Source organism: Protopterus annectens, chromosome 3.part0, assembly GCF_019279795.1.
Source record: "Protopterus annectens isolate FY-2018-M chromosome 3.part0, PAN1.0, whole genome shotgun sequence".
Taxonomy (NCBI): domain Eukaryota; kingdom Metazoa; phylum Chordata; order Ceratodontiformes; family Protopteridae; genus Protopterus; species Protopterus annectens.
This window is the reverse complement of record NC_056731.1, coordinates 852,644,907-852,664,148: the sequence shown is the minus strand read 5'-3', so window position 1 is coordinate 852,664,148 and position 19,242 is coordinate 852,644,907. Positions and strand designations below refer to the sequence as shown.

General features: G+C 41.9%; 1 protein-coding gene across 1 annotated transcript in view; it reads right to left on the bottom strand.

Annotated features, from left to right (window-relative positions):
• PHLPP1 (PH domain and leucine rich repeat protein phosphatase 1) overlaps positions 1 to 19,242 on the bottom strand; it is a 1,852,281-nt gene that overhangs the window by 61,655 nt on the left and 1,771,384 nt on the right. Inside the window, 1 exon segment of the mRNA XM_044065187.1 lies at positions 3,882 to 4,076. Coding sequence (XP_043921122.1) covers positions 3,882 to 4,076 — 195 coding nt within the window.

Sequence of the window (19,242 nt, the reverse complement as noted above, 5' to 3'; positions counted from 1 at the left end):
TCCGCCACTAAATTCCCCCTTTGTCTGCTGCATTAAGAAGAACAAAGGAAACCATTATATTCCCCAGTAATAGGTAAAATCAACATGCACACGGAGAGGAAGGTAGGAGTCGTTTACCACCAATTTGTTCAATTTCTCAGGAATGTGAAGCACAAAGAGAATGATAATTTCCCTATGTGGTCTACTAGAATAGATATGCTGCACTATGCATTGGGGGGAGGGAGCACAAACACATGCCATTTTGCTTGCTTAGGTATCAGGCAGTGGACTTACTCTGACTGTCCCTAAAAAGCTCCAGCTCCAAAACCTTCAAGGTCAGAAAGGCTATTAAAAAAGCTCCACCTGGTTGATATCAAACCTCCATTCTCAAGGGATTCATGGCCTTGTTATAATATGTGATTTAAAAGAGCTCCCCATCTTGCCAGTGAAGCATCCATCATTAGGATCTGTAATGAGTTCAGCTACAGAAAAGGGAAACCCAAGAATACGCTGCTGAGGGTTTCCAGCAATCCAAGACCATCAGAAACAAATTGAACATCAGAAGACCTTGAGGTCTTAGTGGTTCTGTGGACCATCAGAAACGGATTGAACACCAGAAGACCTTGCGGTCTTAGTGGTTCTGTGGACCATCAGAAACGGATTGAACACCAGAAGACCTTGCGGTCTTAGTGGTTCTGTGGACAGCAACATCTCACAGTCCACTGTAACATGTGCACCCTTTGACATGCCAACACAGAAGCGTGAAAAAACGGGTCTATATTAGGAAAGCAAAAAGACGTTTATGCGAATACGTAAACGAACCATATAGAGCGGAGTGGACTTAAGAGCGAAAGTCGAAAACCGTAAAAATGGAAATATCGCATTTCCATGGTTGGCCCATTTGTGGATTAGCTAAATAAGGTAAGTGTTGGATAGTTACAGAGTTTAAGATAGGGTGTGGGTTAAGGTAAGTGCTTAGATAAGTAATGTATGTTAGATTTAGTGTAGGGTTAGAGGTAGGGTTTTGTTAAATGTATGTTATTTATTATGTTTGTGTATATTTTCGTAGGGGAAGTGTGTGGTAGTTACGGACCTTAGGGTTAGGGTGGGGTTAAGGACAGTGCATAGTTAGTTGTGTATGTGGGGTTTAGTGTAAGGTTAGAAGTAGGGTTTTGTGCTTTAGGTTAGAAGTAGGGCTTGGTTAGTGTATGTATGTGGTTTATTTATTTTACTTGGGGGTAGTATACAGCTAGTGGTGGGGTTAGCAGACTATGACAGATTTTTTTTCCCTGCTGTTTAGTGCGTTCGGGATTTTTGCGGTTCGTGGTATAGGGGTCGATGTTTTGGTATTCGCGCATACGTTTTTTCGCTTTCGTAATATAGACCCTGAAAAAACTGTGGCAGCCATCAAGCTCAGAAGGTCTGCTGGACTTCAGCTTGTATCTCAAGCCGTGTCTGCACCTAGGACCCTACTGCCACAATTTCTTCAACCCTCTTCCAGGGCAAGAATAACTGGCAATACACAGAATTCAGATAGACAGCTATAAACATCCTCACTTGAGAGGTAGGTAGGGAAACAATCTCAAGTGTATGGCCACCCCAGGGGCTGCAGCCAAAGCCACCAGAGTCCAGATGCCCAGGTAAAACACACAAGACGTTTTTACCTGCAAAGTACAGCCAATACCTTGATAAATACTCTGGAAACTGAAGAAAGCTTGAATAGTTGATAAGACTTTGAAATCCAGGACTCTCTAACCTGAATACAAACGGGATCTGCACTTAACATTTCTGCTACCTCTGCATATATAACTCAACAGAAATACTGTAGTATAAAAAAATATCATGTTTATGCTACATATACAGATATGAAAAAGTTAAAACATTTCTCTTGGAGTCACTCTCACAAAAAAATTGCCCATGTCCAGTACCACTTTCTCAGTCAGCAAATATAACAAATACCTGTTTTGATAAATTTTTCATGACACCAACATTTTGAAAAAGTGGGAGGGAACAAGACTTCCCGCAGTGGTGTAGGTGCTTATGTTAGCCATCAGGGTACAGGATGAGGGACATAGCAAACATTTTTATTGCTGGGACATATAAGCTATGGAATAAAGCACTTCTGGCTGACATCAAAGATTGAAACAGTACTAATTTCATGAACTTTAATCATACTTTGACTTAGGAATGGGGTCCATTCCTGTCACGGTATTAGAAAGCCAAAAGATTTGAAGAAATTAAGAAAAAAAGACAAGACACCCTTAAGGCCCTTGTGGACAGCTCTTGTCCCTGTCTCAAGGATACTAGGGCTACAAACAGGCACTATTCCAGTCTATGGAGTCTTTATGGTTAGTAGGTACAGACGGCAAAAAGCACCTTTGGGGGGGGGGGGGTCAACTCCCTTGCTCCATCAAGAATACATGAAGTAAATGAATAGACATTTACTTTCTGTCTTAAAATTATTTGCAAATAAATACTGTCAAAGACCAGAGTAGTTCAAAACACTTAACAGATGCCCATCATGAACCACAAGAACTTTTCCCCCTTGATAAGTAGGCGGACCTCCTCCAACATTTAGGCAGCACATTCAGGCTCCGTGATCAGGAGGGGAATCAAAGACTGCACAGAAAAAAATTAAAAAATTTTAGGTACAACAAAAAGCTTCAGAGCACTCTTTTTGAGGGGGACCCAAGAAAAAATATTGAGTAAAGTCTTTTGCTTCTCTGCTTTTTAGGATATAGCTAAGATAGCATTTATCCAGTGGAAGTCTGCAACCGCCTGCTCTGCCTCTTCTGCTAGAGACACGTATGAAAATAGCAAAACACCTTCTAACATGACGGCCTGTCTTATCAGTTCTAAAATCCACACATCTCTCATGATCCTCTTCCAGGCAGGGTAGGGACATAGCTAGCCTTGACCTTCTTTCCAGAGAGCTGCAAAGAGGGAGGTACAGACAGGAATACTGTTCTCTTGTCCCTTTCAAAACTCTTTGTCACTAAACAGACTTTTTTCACAAAAAGGTTACAGGCTTATGAAACACAGTCTGTATGCTGTATTATGCGAATCATGGATACCTACAGAATCATTGGCAAGGCATCCTGGAACAGACTGCATGTACACCTTTTTGGTGAGCTAATGAAACTGTTAGGCATTTTAAAGAGTAACTGGCTGCTCTACTGCAGTTAAATGATAGCACATGTGAACAGAAGCATCAAAAAAGTAGGGTCCATGAAAAATGCAGCCACAATTTTCACTACTAGGTTCTTCACAGAAAATAATTATTCTGAACTAAGCACATCTAGGACTGCATAAACCTGCTGTCAGTCAACTGCTTGCCACATCCACTTTATCAAAGAAAGACCCAATGACATGCAAGTATAAGACTTTGCCATGTCCAGGACTGGGTGCATCTCAAAGTCTGATGGACAGCAATGAAATTGCATGTGTGCAACTTTGAAGAAAAATCTAGACCCAACCAATGGACTCAGACAATAGGATACCATACTACTACTGAGTCTCCATAAGCCACTCCTGTGCCAGAAAAAAACAGAAGGGATGTCTGTTATTATCCACTAACTGACAAACTGAAACTGACAGCATCTGTATTTGCTCCCGTTTCCAAACTAATACATTTTATTTTTATACTTCACTTAACTGGGTAAATGGGCTTGGTCACTGAACATTGTCAGCAATGACCAGGCCACAGGCAGTACAATGTACAAAATAAAGAGGTACAACAGAAAAGAATCATTATGAACCAATTATAAATGGAAAGAAAGGATCCAGAATGTCCAATACACAAGTTTAGAAATTGTGGAGTGAAAAAAATTAAACTGTTATTGAAAGATAAATCTATTCACTATACATAACATACTTCAAGAATAATGCCATTAAAAACCCACCTTTGCATAACCAGGAATGTGTGCGTCATGTAATCCTCTTCATTCTTAGATTTCTGCAATTCCTCTGCCAACACATCACTCATGGTGCACTGAAGGAGGTAGGGCACATCTACATTTCCGTCACCATCAAACACTCCATACAAAGCCTCACGGTTATCACAAAAGTTATTGGCTGACAAAGCAGCTACACAAAGTCTGCATTAGAAAAAAAAACTCACATGAAATGTTATGGCCCTCAGATCTTCATAGCATGTTAGCCATATATGCAGCAGAAAAGTAAATGTTGGCTTCTGTTACTCTGGTCTACTTAAGCAGCAAAAGCAGCCCTCGCAATAAAGGGTATTTTTTTAACACCTTTATTGAATTATCACTTAACTCACAGGCAAACATTTATATAAAATAAAACAAACCATATTATCATATTCTTAGTTACAAATATTATACTTCACGTTTTTTCTGTATAACTATCATTCCAACATTACATAAATTTCTCAATTTCTGCCCTCCCTTAAATCTCACTCCTCCAAAACATTCTGCATGTATTGTTGCCACAATTTTATTTTTTTTCTGTGTAATTTGTACCTACATTTTCTAAACATCCCACTCCCAGTTCTTTTCTCTCTACTACACAATATTCAGTACTTCAAATAAAGTTAGGTTAGGCATTGATTTCCATTTTCTAGTAATTTTTTTTTTGCAACCACCAGAATTAAACTCAGCAAGGCTTTACTTGGTAGCCATACATATAATTCTCCCATTGTTTCTTTATGAATATCCAATCTTTCTTCCTAATCTTTTCTAACCTCCTCTGATTGATCTCTACAGTTACTGTGCAATACTTTATATGCTCTACTAATTAACCCATTTTAGGCAGTAACTTCTGTTCCAGTTTAGGCTGGAATAGAAACTTGACCACAACAGGTCATTCACATAGGATTCCCCCTTATCCCTCTACTTTGCCTACACTCTGGTATCATTCCCAGATATAGAAGGCAGTCTCTCTAGCCTGCTTTCCAAATGTCTTCCTGACCTCTTCCCATTCTATTACCTTCTCCTCTCCACCAAAATGTATTCTTTCACAAGGCAAAAACAGGACACCATACAAGTTGTACATAGCCATGAAATAAAAAGTGTGGATGCATACAAAGTGAAAGAATGAGTTCTTTCCTAAGAGCAATTAAAAAAAAAAAACATTCCTATAAATTGTGACAGGTCCTTGCCGCTCACTAATGAAATTATCTAGCTAATCCTCCCCAAACACACCATTCATTCCTTTATAGGAGTCAAAAACTGGGGAGGAGGATGATTTTATTTAATGCACGGGGAATATGGGCAGGGGAAATGACCTTCACTCTCAAAGTAGTGAGTATCACATGCATTGACCACTAAGCATTTGCTTGTCCCTCCAATAACTGCTTTAAATTGCATGTCTGTAGAATCATCTTCTGCTAAATATTTCACTGCAGGTGCCTCAGCAGTGAAAAACACTCAGTCCCCTGATGAAGAGCTGCTGGCATTGGCTGCTGACCCCCCCCCCCCCCGCAACCATCACCCAGCATGCTTGTGGCCTTTACAGTAATGTACATCCTTCTATATCCATTTCAAGACCACAAAGAATATACCTGCCTTCCAAAACAAACTACAGAAATTAGCAAGTTGGGCCCTACACAGAAGTGAACTAGGCAACTGCCTGGGGCACCTTACTTGCACTACTATTAATGCTGCTTTTTCTCCATTTAGTTTTTTTACAGCAATGTTTCTTTGCCCCAAAAAATAAAGGGCCCCAGCCAAATGAAAATGCACTCCAGGGGTGAGGTGCTCCAAATGACCTGAAAACCTTCTAGCCAGTTTACATAAAATTAACCCTATATTTTGCAAGGTCACAGCAGTAGAGACCTCACAATGTTTGAATTTAAGGTGTGAAGCTGCGTGAAGAAGATTGTTCATTTTTTTTTTTTATTTACAGAAAAACAGTAAATTTCAGGGCTCAGACAAGGTAGGAAATTAGAATGTGCAGTAAGTGAAGTGTTATTACTATTTTTTATGCTGGCAGTGATTAACCAGATAGTCTTGTATGTAAGCATTTTTGGCATAGAAAGTTGAGGTGACAGGAATGTCATGGTGAGAACTGCTACCATTATTTTTACAATGATGCTGGCAGTGATCGAGATATTTTGGCATTGGCAATACTTCTCTGACTTTTTGAATACTTTAATGTAATGCAACTTGTTTGTGTGGATTGTGGAGGTGAAATATTCTAAAAACTTCACTGGTTGTGGCTATAACTGCTCAGTTAGGGTTGGGATTGGCTGAATGAATGTAAATGACCTTGTTGTCGGTCGCGCAATTTAAAAAGTCACTATCTAGCTTTGAAGAACTAGTGCGCATTTGTGAGAAGAAAGATGGACTACTTAATGGATATGAACAGACAGAGTAGGTATAATTGCTGTGGTTGTCTCCTGTGGAGGAAAAGGACAAGCTACTTACTGCTGTTAGCTTATTACTTTGGTTTTGTAGGACTTGTGATTATATGAAGCAATGTGTAATATTTTAATTTGTGGCAACTATTTGCTTGGAACAAAGGTGAAATTCATTACATGGTCTTCCCCTTTTATTACAATCAGACATCTGAAATGTACATAAAACTGGCTACTGCTTAGTGGGGGGATGTCTGGCTGAAAGTTACTGACTCTGTTGCCACTTGCTCAGTTTAACAGTCATCTTTTTTTTTTTTTTGACAGAGAAATGCATCGCAGAATACCCAAACCAAAACTTCTGGAGGCCCCCACATACCAAGGCTGCATAAATACATTTTGACATAAGCTTAAGTAAATGCATCTGCCCTGAATCCAGCCTCATCTGAAACCAGCCCTACTCACAGGTGTACATTGTACTTTTGTGTGGGGGATGGGGATGATACCAAACCTCATAGGTGACTTATATCTTGTGTTGGGTTGGGGACAACGCGGTCATTATTTCTTTAACTTTCACCACAAACATCAGATGGTCACCGTTGCATATACAGTTGCTTTGTACTGTCTAGAAGTACCAAGCTAGAAACATTGTCATTTTTTTCCATTGTCTTCACAATCAACCATCTGCAACATATGCAGATGGCTACCTTTTGGGGGAGAGTAAATAAGCATGCTATTTATATATGTCTGATGGCAAATATGTTAACTTCTATGTGCGTGTTTCAGTTTTGTCCCAGTCTGACATCAGAAGGGTACACGCAACTGTCTTTTGGTGGTAGGGATGAGAAGGTATGCTGTGTATAAATATGACAGCATCATTTTGAAATACATGACTGTGGGCATTTATGTCTTAATTTTAATCCCAATTTTTAACACCAGAGGGTGATAAACAGAAAGTGACTACTTATTCCCAAATATGACACATGTATTCTTACAAGCATCTGTCTTCTCAATTTATTGTGAAGTGGTGTTTAAACATCAACTCTGAGCATTAAAACTTGGACATAGCTAATTTCATCTTGAAATAAACAAGTAAGACTGAATTTCTTTTTTCCCATGCATGATTTTTGTTTAGGCCACCACTGGATCAAAAGGTTGGAAAAAATCTCTAAAGAGCACCTTGAGCATTTATAATCCCATGGCTTGTGTGTGCCTAGCAGACTTTCAGCTTAATTTAGTTATTACACTATAGTCTTGGGTCAGGAATGATATGTTGAAAGGATGCAGGAAAAAGCAAAGTTGAAGAATAAGACAATTTCTTTCCTTAACATTTTTAAGGCCATTGCTGGATGAAAACACTGTATAAAAATCTCTAAAAATGTATCTCAGATCATCTTGAAATCTAATGGCTTCTGGGAGCCTAGCAGCCACTATATACCCCAGCTTAATCTGTTTCCATTATTACCCCGTAGGCTCGGTCAGTTAGGGTGCACGGATACAATGCAAGAAAATACAAAGTTGAAAAGTATGACCAAATTCTACCTTTGATACCTCAGAGCATCAAGAAACCCCATGGCTTTTGGAGGCCTACCAGCCCACAGACCCCCAGCTTGATGCAGATGTTTCCTTCACAGTTGTCAGAGTACAGAGCTGCTTAGATGTTGAATTAATTAATAACTGCAGAAAAAAAAGAACAGTAAGAGAAACTGAGAAAAAGGAAGAAAAGAGTAACCTGCATATTGTGAGTAGTCCAAGTTGTGTTGGGCGGCTGGGGTGGGGTGGTAGCGGGACGCCATGGAGCCTTTTTGCCTAGACCACCAGTTTACCTAAGGCCAGCCCTGATTGTTAACAGCTTTCACACAATCATAATTCGTTTAACTTAGGTCAACTTGATCTAATCTTCACAGTGATAGGGTTTCTTTGAAAGCTAATGTTTCCTTTATACTTAAAATTGTATCAGAGTTTACCTTAATCCAATCTATCCATCTCCCTGTTTTCTTTGCAGAACCTAAAAATGAGGGGGAAAAGGATGCTTTATACCTTGGATGGCCACTCGGGTACTATTTTGACAGAACAAAATCTTTCAGAACTTCTGATCATCTGTTCATTTTTTATGAAGGTAAGAAGGGACATGTGTGTCAAATCAGACTACCTCCAAATAATTCTCTCTGGCTATTAACTTTTGTTATTCCATCACAATTAAACTATTCCAGGTAAGGTCATGGCTCACTCTACCAGGGCCTTGGCTTCATCTATGGCTTTTTGGGAAGGGTTAGATGAAGTATTCTAGAAGCAGCAACTTGATCCTATGTGCATACTTTTACAAAGCACTACAAACTAGAATCCTTCTCCAGGTCTAGGACAGGCACTGCCAGAACTATTCTCCAGGTGCTCCTGGACACTTCTCCTTCCACTACCCAGATATTTTAAGCTATGATAATTTACTCATATAGTTAAGGCTGCTGTTGTGGGGATCCATATGAAGGACATAGTAACAGTTGTGTAAGTAACCTTACCAATATAGTAGATCTCTGAATGACCACTGCTGCAGCAGATACTTCCTCACTCCAGTTTCCCACTGTGTTTGTTTTTATGCCAGGGTGTGGGCATGTATTTCTTTATTTTCCTAGCAATGTCCTCTTGGCTGGCATGAATGTTCTGATGGAGATGGTGCCCAAGCTTGACGTTTTAGTCAACTCAGCTCAAGCAGACTAATGGTTTAGGTGCGTGGAAGGTTCCATGAAGCTTTGGAAGTTGTCTGGTTGTTAGATCCTATGTAGGATATAACCCATACAGCTAAGGCTACTGCAGCAGTGATCCATATGAAGATCACCACTTTAACCCCACTCCTGAATTACTGGACTGAACACTGTGCCTAACTTCCACTCTTACCCTACTTATGTTCACTTCCTCTGGGAACCTGCTGAAACAATGAAATGGCTTAGAAGATGTAAATCACAACATTTACATATTTTAAGGATGGATTAGCTGACGGAAATATGTCCACAGCCACAAGATACCGCATATTTCAGTGGTACTGCCTGCTCGATCTAAAACTGGAGGTAGATGCAAGGCCTTTGCTGTCGAGTCAAACTAGCTATACTTCCTTTAGGTCTTAACAGTAACTCATTTTTGGAAAGACAGACTTGTAGGGTAGACATTGAAAAGAAATACACATACTAATTTGCAAGACGGAATGATGGAAAACCTGACACGTGAGGTGTGTGTGTGTATGGGGGGGGGGGGGGGGCTGTCACTGATGCGTCATATCTCCCAGATATAAGGGATGAGAATGAGAAAATAACTTGGGTTGGAGAATGACGGTAATACTCATGATGGATCTGATTCTGCCAGAAGCACACTGGGAGATGCTCTAGGGTGAAGAGGGATTAGGAGTTGACTGCAATTCCAGATCAGGAAGGATTCAGCAATCTAGCTCAATACTGTACCAGAGAGAGTACTGTTCGCATGTGGCTCTAACCCGTGCAAAACAGGTCATAGATGTGTAAGTTGAAGTACCACTAGCAAACAGAGATTATGTCACTGCATGGACCAGAGAAAAAGGAAAGGGTAAGAACACAAAGACCTTGCTGAGGGATTTTGGAAGAGTGGACTGTACCATGCTGAGGAGATGATCAATGATTTATGAGACTGTATGCAAAGTGAGTGAGTGAAAGTGTGGGAACAGGTCAGTGGACAAGAGTGTAACGAAGAGGCTAAAGCAGAAGGCCAATGCCCTTGCACTGGAGTAATGTCAGCAATTAGGGCAAAAGTTAAGGTTTGCAAAATGTGGAGAGCAGGGTGATGGGGAAATGAAAGAAAAGTTATAGGCAGGCTATTAGAAGATATGAAATGCTGGAAATTGAAAGGGAGATGGCAAAAGGGACTAAGAAGGGAAACATGAGCTCCAAGTACAAAAAAGAAAGGATGAGAAGGGGGGGCAATTTTGGGCAGGACAAACAAAGATGACAGGGAAATGAAAGCTTTGCTTCTGTCTTGGCAAAAGAAAGTAAGAGTGCCATGCTAGGATGGGTGGGGACAGTGGAAAGACCCCAGAAGACAGGAAAGAGGCTGTCTTTCAAGTTGCTGTCCTTACGAAGGCTAAAGCACAAGAACTAGGCAGGTTACCTAGTAGTTTTCAGAAATCTGGCCAGTGTGTTGGCAGACACCCTGACATAGGTCTAAAACATAACACTAACCAATGCAGATGTGCTTGAGAGCTGACAGACCCCAACTGTGGTTTCCCTGTACAAAGTAGAAGCAAGAAAAATCTAAACAGAAGGCTTCTAAGCTTAAAAGCAGTAGTAAGGAAATACTTGGAGAGAACCATAAGTGAAGGCCTGCTAGCATTCCTACAGAACAATCTACATGATGAAAAAGCAACTGACATAGGGCTCATATATCCAAAAGTAGCTGTCAGTTAAACCAGGGATGAAGACAGAAATGTATATTTTGCACTCGGACCTCATGCTGTCTTCTAAAATTTAAAAATGTACTTATCTCTCAAAATGCTGCCTCTATACACATGTACACAAATGGACACTGTTAGTTGTTACCACTTAACAGACATAATACTGTGCTCTCCATATACTCTAGAAGCAATCTACAGAAAAGTCATTAGGAAGATTCCTGAAATGGGAAGAAGATGCATAACCACATAATACAGAAGCCAGAAGTCTCCTCTCTCCAGATCAGAAGACACAGGGAGAACATGTCACAGTTGCACACAGACATATCAGGGAGATGTGATGGGGTCCACCCAGAAAAGAAATCCTTAATATCTGAAAAGAGTGTTTCAGGGAGAGGCTTGTAGATCCAAGGAATAAATTACAATAATGGGCGCTGGGGATGGAATTATAGCTCACTACAGGCTATAATTAGACACAATTGGTGCAGTGGATAGACCAAAGGTTAAGGTAGTGAACTGATAATGTGATCCAGACATACAAAACCTTATGAAATGTCTGAAGTCTGGATAAGCACCTTATAAAGTCTAGTGTTATCAGGAAACTTGAAAGAGGAAAACAGGTTATGAAGTGACATCATTTTGAATTAGGGCACTATCACACACGCACACATTTAGGGGAAAAAAGATCCAGAATGGGTCTCCATCCATTTTTTCCATGGCACCAGGAACATCCTTGGGAAAGCATGTACTGAAGAACAGGCAGAAACAAGGCAGTCTGATCTGAAGGATTAAGAATGACCGTCCAACCTCCTCCTCCTCCCCCCCCCCCCCCGGAGAGGAGGAATTCCTCCCACTGCCATTTGTAACCTCGATGAATGATATTCCGAACACATTTTTCTGAAGCAATCTGTTGCCAAAGAGAAAAATGGAGACCAAGTCTTTCCAGAAGAAAAAGGGGGCCAGGGTGAGAGTGGGTCACAAGGTCTCTTGATACATCCTTATCTGCCTTTTTAGGGACAGCTGACTGACAATAAGAAAACTGCAGGCAGTAAAACATGCGCGTGCACACACACACACACACACACACACACACACACACACACACACACACACACACACACACACTAAAGTTGACAGAAAAGGAGGAATGTGTGTAGGTTCTGGAAAATCCTTCCGAAACAAATCATAGTTTTCAAAGGGACTGGGAAACCTCAGTGTTCTCCCACTAAAAACACTGGCACATTCTAGCAATAGTCTCAGAGAAAGACAACCCCATCATAGGGAGAATCAAACTAATCAGACATCCTTAGGGAAAAGAAAAAGGAATCTGTTCCTGTATCTTCCTGTACAGATTCTGAATCTTCAATTTCTTCAAAAAAAGAGGCATGCCTCTTTCATTTACCAGAAATTACTAACAAGGATCAATAGCCTGAATTATACTCGGCGCCAGACACAGCAAACTACTCCTGTCAAAAGACATTTAAGGAGAAGCAGATACATGCTTGGTTTTCTGTTCCTTTTTGACAGGGAAAAATGGGGTCAACTGTGTTCCCAATGGCAACATCTGCTTCCCTAGGGATGGGCACAGCATTCTGGCACAATAAGGAAACCTTCCCCATTCCCTATCTCAAGCCTGACAACAGTGGCTCTCCCTTGCCACTGAAGGGGCTCCAACAACTTCAGAATATGTGGCAAACCCTGGTCCATAGTGGCTGTAGGTGCTATATCACAGAGATCTGGGGTTAAAGATGAGTGGTCTGGGGAACAAGAAATGGCCACAGCAGAGTCACCAACCAGTGACTGAGGCAAACTGCTAGACTGTGATGTTTAACTTTCTTTTTGTGGCTAGAAGAAAGACCATCCGTAGGACTGGAAGTATGTTCCATGGTCAAGCCACAAATAGAAAATGGTCAAGCCAAAAATGGTACTTCTTTCCCGGGGAAAAACAGGTAGCAACTGCCGTAAAACTACCAGTCACAATTTTTTGTTACAGAAAAAAACAGTAAAAAGCACTTTTACATGCTATGCCAGCTCCACCAAGAAAAATAAATAATTTTCTCTAAGAAAATATGTTTTCGGTTGGTTAACATTATCTTTAAACTGATAAAAAAAATTAAGTGCTCTATTTAAAAGAACATTACAGTATATCAAGTATCAAGACAGTCGGTTAAAACAACACTAAAAAATAACAGGAAAGTAATAAAACATCTATAAATTTAAGAAAATTGAAGGTTTTTCACCAAAGGAAACTTATCTGTCTAGCAAAGGAAAGCACAAGCCAAGTCGATCCTCAAAAGCCTCAGAGGGGCATAATCTTCAGTGGCATTAATGCTGTGAAAGGCTTTGTGCCCAAACTTATCTTTTAGTCGGCTCATCTTGAGTTGCTTGACAGTTTGGGAATGTGAAAAGTGCCCTGAAACTTTGGAAGCTGGCCGGCCATTATATCCTTGGCAGAATACAACTTCTATGCTAAGGCTACTGCAGCAGTTATCAATATGATGAACATATAATATATGCAAAGAGTCAAAGTGCAGTGTGGATGTGTCCCCATATACAGTCAGATGGAAAGCCTAGCATTAACTGTACTAATGTATGCTTTCACCTATTTCAGGTAAACTGTACATGTACAGTTTTTGCATAAAGTCTGTATGTTAATCTGCATATCTTGCTACATAATCAGGTCCATAGCAACACATCCCTAACTATGCTGTCACTCGTCCAGTCAGGATAAAACAGATGAACAGTTCTGGGTTTGGTTCAAGCAACTTTGTTATATACAAACGCATCAGGATCGAGGCTTAGTAACTTAAACTTAACTTAAATTTATAAACAGACTGACTACCGCACAGAGTAAACTCTTCGAAATAATTGTACTGTAATAAAGCACACACTGTAAGCACTTTGCACACACTGAGATACTTCGAACAACTCTAGTTATACTCTGAATAGCTTTAGTCAATGCAAAACAGTAGCTCATATAAAAAAAGTACAGTTTTGTACCTACCATAAATGTAGATGTTCGAAGATCCACATTGCTGCAGTCATAACCTGTGGGTAGTCCGCTGTCCTTGGTCGGCCCGAATACCAAAGTGTTAGGCTGGCGTCGGTCATGGTCGCTCAGATCTGACGTCAGTACGCCGTGGTACTAAAGCGCATGACTGACGCCATATCCTCAGTCTTTCTTGCCCCAGATGTCAGAAGGCCTTAAAAAGAAAAGCCATAGCCAAAAATGGAAAAACAATATTTACAACACAAACCACACAACCACCCCAAACTACAGAGGGGAAGGAGGGAGGGTAAATTGGACTGCAGCAATGTGGATCTTCGAACATCTACATTTATGGTAGGTACAAAACTGTACTATGTTCTTCATCTCACATTGCTGCAGTCATAACCTGTGGGTAGAATCCCAAAGCAAAGGTAAAGGGAGGTTGGCAAAATCATAAAGCATTGGGAGCTGCTAACATGCCCTGTAAAACTGCAGTGGCAAAACCAGCCCTAGATTTGGAATAAAGAGGGAGATGGTAATGTTTAGAAAAAGTGTGCACTGAACTCCAAGTAGCTGCCTCCAAAATATCTTTAGTAGCTACTCCCCTTAAAAAAGCAGTAGAAGTGGCAGTCGCCCTAGTGGAATGAGGTCTGATTCCAGCCGGAACCTCCTTACCATGATGAGAATAACAAAAAGCAATACAATGGCCAATCCACTTAGAAATAGTTTGTTTTGAAACCGGTTTCCCCTGAGAACCCAAAGCAAAAGAAATAAATAACTGTTGAGACTGCCTGAACCCTTTGGTTCTGCTCAAATAATAACGCAACTGCCTGTGAATATCCAAAGAGTGTAAAATTTTTTCCCCCTTATTTTGGGGATCAGCATAAAATGTAGGCAAATGAATAGATTGGTTTAATGCCACATTAGAAACAACCTTAGGCATAAAAGTAGGGTTAGTACGCAGGGAGACCCTATCCTTATGAAATATCAAGAAGGGTTCAACTGCCATTAGAGCCTGTAATTCAGATACCCTTCTAGCAGACGTAATGGCCAACAAAAAAGCAGTCTTCCAAGACAAAAACTTCAACTCCGTAGTAGCTGCAGGTTCAAAAGGAGGTAAAGTGAGCTTTTCCAACACAAAATTGAGATCCCAGGAAGGAGTAGGAGCTCTACGGGGGTCTTATGTTTTTGCCCTCTAAGAAATTGCTTAAACAAAGGATGAGAGAATAAAGGAGGGTCACAGTCATAGTGAGCAGAAATGGCTGCAGCATGAACTTTTACAGAGGAGAAAGACAAACCCTTGTCTAATAATTCTGTAAGATACTGAAGTGAAACACTCAAATTAGGCACAGAGACATCAAAGCTCTTTGTTTTGCTCCAAAGAAAAAATCTCCTCCATTTATCAGCATAAACTTTCCTGGTACTAGGCCGTCTGGCCTCCAAAATGACATTCAAAACTTGTTGAGGAAGCTGCGACCCCCCCAGGGTCTAAAACAGAATGTGCCAAGCTGTCAGATGCAGGGACTGTATCCTGACTTTGCGGAAATGATTGCTTGCCTGGGACAAAAGGTGTGGAACTGATGGCAAAGGCCAAGGAGGCTCCCGTACTAAACTCCTCAGCAGAGGGTACCAGTGCTGATGTGGCCAATCTGGAGCTATTAGAATCATGCAAGGCTTGTCCTGTCTGACCTTCAAGAGCACCTTGGGAAGAAGAGGCAGAGGAGGAAAGGCATAGACGTGAAGGTTGTTCCAACTGAATGATAGAGCATCCATTTTCCAAGCTTTTGGGTGAAACAGCTTTGTGCAAAACTTTGGCAGTTGGAAATTTAGTGGAGAAGCGAACAGATCTATGTCTGGAGTTCCCCAAGCCACCGTCAACTGTTGAAATACATGAGGATCCAATTTCCATTCGTGGGGATCCACCATCTGTCTGCTCAAAACATCTGCTAAGGAGTTCTGTGCTCCCGGCAGAAACCTTGCCTGAAGAGTGAGGTGCAAACTGAGAGCAGTCTCCCACAAATTCATAGCTTGTCTGCAAAGAGGGTACGAATGGGTTTCCCCTTGCTTGTTGATGTACCACGACTGTTGTGTTGTCTGTTTGAATCAACACCTGTCCTGGTTGAAGTAGATCCTTGAAGGCCATCAGGGCAAATTGGACTGCTAACATCTCCTTCATGTTGATATGCAAATGCTGTAGTCTGGGAGGCCACGTGTCTTGAACCCATTTCCCATTGAAGTGTGCTCCCCAAGCCATGTCTGAGGCATCTGTCGTTAAGATCTGACTCGCCTCTGGTCCGGTCACAGAGAGTCCCTTGTTTAGGTGACATTCCTGAGCCCACCACAAGAATTCCCTTTGGATGCAAGGTATTGTCTGAATGACAGTGTCCAAATCGTGGCAGTGTTGAGTCCATACACTTTTGAGATACCATTGTAGCTTCCTCATATGCAGTTTGGCATTGGGAAGCACCAGAATACAAGATGCCATGAACCTCAAGGCCTGAAGGACTGTCCTTGCAGTCAGCCTGGACCGTAGAGATAATTGCTGGAAGTAAAGGGCAAGATTTCTTTGTTTGTCCGGGGTCAAAAACGCCATCTGAGAGGCTGTGTTCAGTCTCACACCCAGAAAGCACATGTCCTGAGAGGGTACTAGACTGGACTTTGTTTCGTTCACAGAATACCCTAGGCACCTTAACACTGTCATAACATACTGAAGATGGTGAAGTAACTTGACTTTGTCTTGAGCAAGAATCAGGCAATCGTCCAAATAAGGATAAATTTGTATTCCCCTTAGTCTTAAGAAGGCTATCACCGGAGCCAGGACTTTTGTGAACACACTGGGCGCAGTAGATAAGCCAAAGGGTAATGCAGAGAACTGATAATGAAAAGTGCCAGCCTGAAAACGCAGGAACCTCCTGCAGCTGGGCCTGATAGGAATGTGAAGATAAGCCTCTTTGAGATCCAGAGTTACCATCCAGTGATCTTTGCCTAGCAGAGGCAGAAGCTGTTGCAAAGTTAACATCTTGAATTTGGGAATGTCCAGGTATGTGTTGAGAATAGACAAGTCCAGAATTGGCCTCCAAGTGTTTCCTTTCTTTGGTACCAAAAACAGGCGAGAATAAAATCCTAGGCCCACTTCTGACGGAGGAACCCCCTGGATAGCCCCCATTTTTAAAAGTAAAGAAATCTGTTTGTGAGCATCCAACTTTTGCTGAGGAGGAACATCTGGCATGCCTTTGAAAGGAGGCAAGGTGTGAAAATAAAACTTGTAGCCTCGGCCTATAGTATCCAACACCCATTTGTCCTGGGTGACTAAAAGCCAATTTTGCCTGAAAAGTGCCAACTTTCCTCCCAGAGGAGCTGCCAGACAGGAGGGGTCTGGCAGCTGGAGATACAGGTCATTGGGTCTGTTTACGAAAAGGCTGACCCCTGCCCTCACCTGAAGATTGTGCAGGGGAACTCCACGTCCTAGGCCTGAAAGAACCCTGAGCATGAGCTCTGCCCCTACCACGTCTAGATCTGCCCCTAGACTGTAAATCAGAAGAAGGATAAGCCCATCCCTTAGTAGGCCAATTTCTGCTTAACTTAGGGGGCCTGCACCTGTAAAAAATCCTTAACTGTCTGCATAGACTTAGCTTTGTCTTCCATTTTCTTCAAAACTGACTCCACAGGAGAACCAAACAGAACTTCAGATTGAAGGGGAGCATCCAAAATTCGAGCTTTAACATGCTCTGACAAGTTCTGATCCTTAAGCCAGACATGCCTACGAATAACTGATCCAGTGGCAGCCACCCTGGAAGAAGCCTGAAGGGCATCAAAACCACACTGTAAAGAATGCTTACCCACCTGATCAGAGGCATGAACTAAATCCTGCAATTCCTTACACTCTATGCCCTCTGCCAAAGCATCTACCTTAGATTTTAACTGACTTAGGAGAAAATTCTGGTACTTCAGCATATGAAACTGGCAATTCAAAGCCCTCATTGCTAGAGTGGAAGAGGTATACACTTTTTTGCCCCACCTATCCAAAGCTCTAGAATCTTTATCCATAGGAACGGGATTCTTTACAACAGAAGCCCTGACACCCTTGGGTCCCTGGCTAATAGTTTCTGGGTCAGCTCTTGGGCTCTTATACAAATATTTATGAGCCTCTGGCACTCTAATACCTGTCTGGCTTGACCGGGGCAGGAGGCAAAGAATCAGGATTAAGGGAAGCTTCAGAGAAAACATCCTGAACAACATCCAAAACAGGGGGTATAGCCAAGGGCCTATGCTGTGGTAAAAACAAAAATTCCCTAAGTCTCTTTCGAGAATCTGAGAAATCCTGACCTTCCCACTTAAAATGCTCCCTCATGGAATGCAGGGTTTCAGAAAAAGAAAAATCCTCTGGAGGGGAAGCAGAAGGAGTAGAATCCTCTGCATCAGAATCAGAATAGGGAGGAAAATCCTGAATGTCTTCAGCCGAAGACTCTGACTAATCTGAAGAATGCTCCAATCCTTCCACCTCTGGCTCCACCCTAGGCCTCTTATCTGGAGGGGGCAAAGAACCCCTGATTAAGGTAATCAAATCCTCTGCCATTTTCAGCATATGTTTTTTAGGTACAGAACCTGCAGAACTAGGGCTGACGCCAGAGGAAGACAAACCAGGCCTGACCTTGGAAGGTACTTTAGAGACAGAAGTAGAAGGCCTAACCACCTTATGCAAAGAAGGGACTACAGAGACCTGAGAGGCCCCCTCAGCCTGACCCGACTCCTGAGAGGCCACATCCTGCAAAATTAAAGGCTCCCCCTGAGACTCAGCTGAAACCTCGGCTGGATCCACAGATTCCACCGTAGTTTCTAAAGAACCGGCGTCCGTAACGGACGACTCATCCTGCTTGGACTTTAATGATTTTTCCTTACGCTTCTTAGCGGTAGCGGGCGTCGGAGGATCCGACGGCATATTGTAGTTACACCGCTTACCGAAGACAAGCCTAGCACAATCTAACCTGCGTTTAATGGTGCGCTTATTAAATCTAGCACAAAAGCGACACCCGACTACGTCGTGCTCAGGCCCCAAGCAAGGAATACAGAGAGTGGTAATCCCTATGAGGTATCTGTTTCCCACAAGAAATACAATTATTCACTTTTTCTGACATCCGGATTAAACTGAGGCAAGAAAAGACAAAAATATTCCCCAACGGGGTACTTAGCCCAACTTGGTCTTCGGTCTGAAACTCAGAATACGAAAATCTCAGGGCCTTGACGGCACTTGCAAACGCTGCTTCTGCTTCGGACCATGTGGCAAGAAAGACTTAGGATATGGCGTCGGTCATGCGCTTTAGTACCACGGCGTACTGACGTCAGATCTGAGCGACCATGACCGACGCCAGCCTAACACTTTGGTATTCGGGCCGACCGAGGACAGCGGACTACCCACAGGTTATGACTGCAGCAATGTGAGATGAAGAACATGTAGCCGTTTACTAAAAAATGCAGCCGCTTTGCTTTTCCATGCCCATTTTGCTCTTTTATTGTACTTGTTATGCTTGTTTGACTTCTATCATGCTAATT